Source organism: Primulina eburnea, chromosome 1, assembly GCF_022965805.1.
Source record: "Primulina eburnea isolate SZY01 chromosome 1, ASM2296580v1, whole genome shotgun sequence".
Classification (NCBI taxonomy): domain Eukaryota; kingdom Viridiplantae; phylum Streptophyta; class Magnoliopsida; order Lamiales; family Gesneriaceae; genus Primulina; species Primulina eburnea.
In genome coordinates this window covers 51206614-51214495 of record NC_133101.1, presented here as the reverse complement: position 1 = coordinate 51214495, position 7882 = coordinate 51206614, and the positions used below count along the sequence as shown (strand labels likewise).

Sequence of the window (7882 nt, the reverse complement as noted above, 5' to 3'; positions counted from 1 at the left end):
TTCTTGCAAACTGGTCGGTTCCTAACTGATGCTTTGAATTGGTCCGTTGAATTGGTCTAGAACTGGTTTGGTGAAATCGGTTGACTCGTCAGCTGAACTGATTTCACTGCTTCAGTTGAACTGGTCAGCTGAGCTCTTCATCAGCTGGCCGGGCTTCTGAAGGTCATCTGCTGAACTACCTATCAGCTGGTCAATCAGTTGAACTGGTTCAATTTTGGGCAATCAGTTGGCACTTTTAGTTTGCGTCTCGATAGTTTCAGTTTTGGCTTGATAGCTTTCTGCGGACTCAGGTAAAGTTATTGGAAACAAAATAACAAATTTTGTTAACATCAAAATCAATATTGCGAACATGAAATGTTCCAACAGTCTACTCTTTTTTGATGATCACAAAACTGGAGCAATTAAAGACAAAGTAAAAATTTCAGTTCGAGTGATAATTAAATGAAAATCCCCCTCAGGAACTGAATTAAAAACTAGTTTAAAATATTTTTTGTTCGAAGAATAAGAAAGCTTCCCCTCAAGATCCGAATTAAAAGCCCCCCCTTAAAAATATAATCATTTACGCATTTTTAATGACGTTTTAGCATATTTTAATATTCAAGCAATTTAGGCAACAAATCTTGAGATAACAGTTCTGTTACATAGAAATCAACTGGATAAACATGATGTTTATTTAATCAAATAGGCGTCCCTTTTATCATACATTAAGCACACCATGTGTAAGGGAATTGCTACTACAACAGCGAATTTTAAACAACACCAATGTAAGTTCCAAAACTAAGATAATGTAATCCAACTTCATGAAAATTTAGGGAAAATGACTAATTAAATGGTTTTAATATCACGAACTAATTATGATATGCATGATTACATGTTTAAAAATAGATGTTACTGCTAGAATGCTTAAAACTATATTTTTTAAGGTTATTCTAGACGCGATCGACGAACAGAGACCGATAGCTGAAAAAAAAATATTTTTATTGAATAATTGTTTTTAGTTATTAAAAATATGGTGCATGCTATATGGTAATTCATAAAACGAGGTGTTTTTATGTGATTTTATACGCCAAGACTTAATTTTAAATGATATTCGATTTTCGACGAAAATATGAACTTTTTGAGAACCCAGCTAATAATTTCACAAACCTTCCTAAACAAAATATTTTAAATATCACTTAATAGGCTTAATGGATCTATTATACCATGCTAATTGGCCTAAGCTTGCACATATGATTTATTTAACAAAATAAAAGCATAAACCCTACCCCCATAAACCCCAAAACACATTCCCCACCCCTCAAAACAATTAGGACTTTCCTTCACCAGCAAACATATGCACACACACAAGATTTGAAGATGAAAATAGCCACGGTTTTTCAAGGGAATTCAGCCTAGGGTTTCTACGTCGCCGTTCATCGCATCGCCAAAATGTTTTCGTGCGTAAAATACGCAAAGGAAAGTCTTAAATTTCTTTCAAACATCTTTAACACCATATTATGTATATTTGTTTAACTTTGCATGAAAAATATGCTGCACAAGTTGTCTTTTCATTTTATTGAATATACATGCATATATCTCATGCTTTGTTGATGTAAAACTCTTTCTAATGATGCATAAGGGACTGCCATCATAGGACTATGGGAAGGGATGAGTTTAGCAGGGTTTGAGGGCATAGATAAGCTGACATAAGGGCTGGACATCACCGAGTGACAGGAGGAACAAAAATAGACTCCTTGTGAACAAGGACTCTTCGGCTAGGGCTTCCTAGGGCATGCGGCGGCTTGTTGCTATCAAGGGCACGTCCAGGGGGCTTAGGAGGGTCATGCCAGGGTCTTAGATAGGTTTCACAAAGGCTGGAATAAGGGCTAGATCAGGAGAGTTGCACGCATCGCATGGTCCAGAACTTAATGTGGGCTAAGGCTCGGCCTTGAGTGATTCAGGAAAAGAGGCTGTGCGGGGCTCTTTATGGGTGAAGGGCTGGTATCATGACGGTCCTAGCCTCGAGGCAAGACGGACCACGCGAAGGTGGAAGGGGCTGGAGGAGATTTGAGCACAGCTTGGACACTTCCTAGTTGCGGCTGTGCACGTTGGGTTAAGTCCTGCACGTTGTCATGCATGGGCCAAGGGGACTGTAGGAAGAAAAAAAATTCTAGTATATTTTAAAGAAAAACGAGTAGTGGACGTTTCAGTTGGTATTAGAGCGAAGGTTCTTGCAAAGGGTTGTGTCACCGCCAGTTCCGAAAAACTCAGTCGTCAAGTCTCAAATTTATAAGTTTAAATGCTTTATATGTTCTTATTGTTAGCACCTGCATGATAGAATGAATTATATGTTTAAGATGCATGTTAATTAAAATTTAATTATATTCATGTTTAAATCTTAAGGATAAAGGAAATTTATATGCTGCATGATTAGAACCTTAGATTTAAATGCATGTTGGTTACGTTTACAATTTGAAAAACGTTCAGATATAATGCCTCATATAGGCGCACCTAGTATTGATAGGCAAGCTGAGAATACTGAGGATCGTCAAGGGAATGCACCCCACCTCCTAATGGGGATGTTGCTATTCATGCACTGGAGGGCATGTCACGTTCCTTTGAGCAGCTGTTTCAGCAGGCTCTAAGAACACATCTTGATATTTATGATCAGTTTCGGAGGATCGGTCCGAAGGAGTTTTCTGGTACTACCGACCCATTTGCTGCTGAGGGTTGGATTTGATCTCTGGTGGTTCACTTATGCTCTCAGAATATGGGATACATTGACCGAGTTAGGTGTGCTACTTATATGTTTAGAGATGATGCTTCCCTTTGGTGGGAAGGGGCGGAGCATGGGATTGACTTGGCTACACTTACTTGGGCATGATTCAAAGAAATATTCTATAAGAAATATTTTATTGTCGATCTTGACGAGGGATTTCATGAGTCTCCACCAGGGGGACACGACAGTGGTTGAGTTTGTGAGGAAGTTTGATAGGGGCTGTCACTTTGTGCCCCTCATCGCTAGATATGCTACGGAGAAATATAGAAACTTCATGGATGGTCTTCGACCTACTATCCATCGTGATGTGATGATGATGCGAGCGGCGGACTACGCCGCTGCCACTACCTATGCCATTCAAGCCGAGCAAGCTTTGAAAGATATTGATTTTGAGATACAGCGCAAAAGGAAGCAACACCAGCAGAGTTCCCAGCCAAATAATAAGCCATATATGGGACCTCTTAGACCTCAAGGGCAGCAAAAGCCCCAAGGGAAAGTGAAGAAGCTAGGACCGCAAAATCCACCACAACCTGGAACACCAAAACCTATTGAGAGGCCATTGTGCAAGGAGTGAATCGCTTACATTTTGGCAAGTGCATGTGGGGGACATATAAGTGCTTCATATGGAAAGAAGAAGGACATAAGGCTACCGATTTCCCGAAGAAGAGAGGACCCATCGTGGGGAGAGCTTATGTTATGAATGCTGAGGAAGCCGGGGAGGAGCCAGACTCGACCCTAATCACTGGTAACCTGGTTATTTAACGATTTGATATTGCTTATATTGCATGAAATTTTAAATGGGTTATGAGAATTGATTTGTGAATAAGAACTTAGAAGAAAAATTAGGTTGCATGCACTACAATAGATGGACTTAAGGAATGACCTTAGAAATTATGGAAATTGAGCATGAATTGTGAGTCTTAATTAGGGAAAGGAGGTAATTAAATCCAAATAAGAGTGTTAAGGCTTAAAGTTGAGAAGCATAAAAAATTTTGGCTTGAATGAATTTTTCGAAAACTATGAAGACTAAATTGCCAAATTCGAAATTCAAGGGGCATAATTGCAAATCCGAAAATTCTAAAAGGCTAATCCGAAAATTTCGAAGAGTCCTAGGACTGAAATTAATAAAACCAAAAATCTTAGGTAACATAGAGAATTTACGAAAATTTCAGGGACAAAATTATAATTTACGAAAATTCAGGGGTCGTTTTGTAAATTTTAAAAAATTAAGGGTTGTTTCAAAATTTCTGGATTCCTAAGGGTTAGAATCATGATTTTCGAAAATCTAGGGCTCAAATTATTGGAATTCAAAAGTATAAGGGCTAAGATGCGAATTTTCAAAAATTTTGGGGACTAATTGGCGAAATTCGAAATTTTTAAGGATGAAAAAGCTATTTTCGAAAAAAATGCAATTTTTATAGAATATTGGGATCCAAGCATTAAAATCTTCAAAAAATTTGGGAAAAATAATGATAGAAATTCCTTAAGCCTCAACACGAATAAATTTAACGGCATATTCGTCGCAGGAAAGATAATTCATACTAGGTGTAGCTACCTAAGCATTGCTAGATTTGGGAGCTACACACTCATTCATATATGAGACATTCGTTAAGAGAATAAATATTATATACGAGGATATGGGATTGAGCTTCAAAGTTTCTATTACTTCCGGTGATCAAATGATCACGTCGAGCATTGTGAAGAATCTGGAGCTTCGTTTGCAAAAAGATGTGGTTTGGGCAGATCTTATTGTACCCCCAATATATGAATTTGACATCATACTTGGCATGTATTGGTTATCATTGAATGGAGCTTCGATATATTTTCGGCAGAGGACAGTGTCTATTCGACCGCTTAGTGGGAAGTCTTTTATCTTTGAGGCAGCGAGAAACAAGCAAATGCCGCAAATTATCTTGTATGTGTGTGAGGAAACTTATGAGACGAGGATGCCAAGCTTTTCTAGCATGTGTTACTTCCGAACGTGTTCCTGACAGTCAGAAGCTAAAGGATGTTGAAGTCGTCAGAGACTTTCCTAGCATCTTTCCTGAGGACGTTTCTAGCATTCCACTGGACCGTGAGGTATAATTTTCTATTGAGTTGATGCTGAGCACTCAGATTTCCAAGGAACCCTACCGTCCAACGTCCGCTGAAATGAAAGAGTTAAAGAATCAAATTCAAGAATTATTGGACAAGGGTTTCATTCACCCTATTTGTTCTCCGTGGGGCGCGTCAGTATTGTTTGTGAAGAAAAAGGATGGTAGCATGCGACTTTTCATCAACTATAGAGAGTTGAATAGGGTCACCATTAAGAATAAATATCTTCTACCAAGAATTGAAGACTTATTTGATCAATTACAAGGAGCATCGATATTCTCGAAAATAGATTTTCGTTCTGGATACCATCAATTAAAGGTAAAAGAGTCGGATGTTCATAAGACGACGTTTAGGACTCGATATGGGCATTATGAGTTTATGGTCATGTCTTTTGGTTTGACCAATGTGCCAATGATCTTCATGGATCTCATGAATCGTGTATTTCAGCTGTATCTTGATCAATTTGTGATAGTCTTCATCGATGATATTTTGGTCTACTGAAAGAGCAAAGAGAAGCATGGTCAGCATTTGAGGACGGCAGTGCCAATACTGCAAGATAGGAAGTTATATGCTAAGTTCAGAAAATGCGAGTTTTGTCTTGAGTGAGTGGCGTTCTTAGGCCATCTCATTTCCAAAGATGGAGTTGAGGTTGATCCGAGTAAAGTCGAGGCAGTGAAAGAATTGACCATACCTAAGAGCGTAGCCGAGATACGTAGTTTCTTGAGACTAGCTGGCTATTTCCAAAAATTCATACATGGATTCTGATATATTTTGGTACCCTTGACCGGCTTGACAAAGAAGAATGCAAAGTTTATATAGTGATCTGAGTGCCTAGAAAGTTTTTACAAGTTGAAGCAAACTATGATTTCAACGCCAGTATTATCGTTGCCATTGGGACAAGGGGAGTATGTTTTTTATACAGACGCTTCGATTGGTTTGGGCGCAGTTTTGATGCAAAATTATCGAGTTATAGCTTATGCATCTAGACAGTTGAAAGTACTCAAGAAAAATTACCCCACACATGATCTCGAGCTCGTAGCAGCAGTTTTTGCACTAAAGATTTGAAGACTTTACTTATATGGGGAAAAATGCAAGATTTTCACCAACCATAAAAGTTTGAAGTACTTCTTCACCCAAAAAGAGTTGAATATGAGGCAACGAAGATGGATAGAGTATGTAAAGGACTACGACTGTGATATTAGCTACCATTCGGGAAAAGCTAATGTAGTAGCAGATGAATTGAGTAGGAAGACAGCAGTCATTACTCAAATATCACTTCAGAGACCATTGCAGTCCGAGATAAATCGATTTGAGCTAGCAGTATATGCCAGGGGAGAGGCCCCTAATCTTGCCACCATGACAGTACAGTTGATTTTGAGGGATAGAATCCGTGAGGGACAGTCTACTGATGAGCAATTGCAAAAGTGGAGATTGAGAGATGAAGCTAAAGGCCGGAAGCTGTATTCTGAAGTGGATGGTATATTTCGATATCGGGATCGACTTTGGGTTCCTAGTGGCGATTCTTTGAAGGAGGTCATTATGAAGGAAGCTCATGATACTTTGTACTCCATTCATCCTGGAAGTACGAAGATATACAATGATTTGTAGTTATTATATTTGTGGCCAGGTATGAAGCGAAATATCCTACGATTTGTATCTGAATGTTTGACATGTCAACAAGTTAAAGCAGAGCATCAAAGGCCAGCGGTAAAACTTAAGCCACTCCCTATTCCCGAGTGGAATTGTAAGAATATCACTACGGATTTTGTTGTGGGATTACCAATAAATATCAAGGGGTTTAATGCTATATAGATAATAGTTGATCGTCTTACGAAGTCGACACATTTTCTACCTTTTAAGATGAATTTCACCATGACATAGTATGTCGAGCTGTATATTCGAGAGATAGTTCGACTGCATGGGATTCCAGTATCCATTGTTTTTGACAGAGAGATGAGGTTCACATCATCTTTTTGGAAGAGCCTACATCCAGCAATGGGGATAAAGTTTTTATTCAGTATAGCATTACATCCTCAAACAGATGGTCAGTCGGAAAGGGTGATTCAAATCTTGGAAGATCTACTTCGAGCTTGTGTGATCGATTTTCAAGGAAGTTGGGAGCCTAAGTTACCTCTAGTGGAGATTACCTTCAATAATAGCTATCAATTATCAATAGAGATGGCTCTTTACGAGGCATTGTACAGGAAGAAGTGTAGATCACCCATACATTTGACGAGGTTGGTGAGAGAGGAGAGTTTGGACCGGACTTGATCAAGCACAACGCCGATTTAGTAGTCAAGATACGGGATAGGATGCAGACTGCACAAAGCCGACAAAAGAGCTGTGCCGACAAGCGTCGGAGAGATTTGGATTTTGCAGTGGGTGACCACGTATTTGTGAAAGTAGCACCCCTGAAAGGTGTTACGAGATTTAGCAAGAAAGGCAAGCTCAGTCCGAGATTCATAGGACCATTTGAAATCTTGGAGAGGGTTGGAACACTAGCCTATATAGCATTGCCACCTATGCTAGCCGGAGTACATAATGTGTTCCATATCTCGATGCTGCGGAAGTACATGTCGAACCATTCACATGTACTGAATTATGGGACTCTGCAGTTGACCCCCAATATGTCATATGAAGAAAGACCCACACAAACCTTAGGTAGAAAAAAAAGAAGACTACGAAACAAGGTTATTCCAATGGTTAAAGTCAAATGACTAAATCACTGAGAGGAAGAAGCTACTTGGGAAACCGAGAGAGACATGAGGAGTCGCTACCCGGAGTTATTCGGTAAGTTTTAATTTCGAGGACGAAATTTCATTTAAGGGAGGGAGGGATTGTAAGGTCCAAAAATAAGATAACGTAATCCAACTGCTTGCAAATTTAGGGAAAATAGAAAATGACTAATTAAATGCTTTTAATGTCTTGAACTAAATATGATATGCATGATTACATGTTTAAAATTAATGTTACTGCTAGAATGCATAAAACTGTATTTTTAAAGGTTATTCGGGACGCGATCGAAGAACA

General features: G+C 38.9%; 1 protein-coding gene across 1 annotated transcript; it reads left to right on the top strand.

Moving 5' to 3' along the window:
* The first annotated feature begins 7164 nt into the window (after window positions 1–7164).
* On the top strand, window positions 7165–7569 carry LOC140807776 (uncharacterized). Its single transcript, XM_073164745.1, has one exon. It carries the CDS (start codon window positions 7165–7167, stop codon window positions 7567–7569), a length of 405 nt encoding a protein of 134 aa, XP_073020846.1.
* The last annotated feature ends 313 nt before the right edge of the window (window positions 7570–7882 follow it).

What these genes read in the sequence shown, in the direction of transcription:
- LOC140807776 (XM_073164745.1), top strand. Translation starts at nt 7,165, where the DNA reads ATGCAGACTGCACAAAGCCGACAAAAGAGCTGTGCCGACAAGCGTCGG.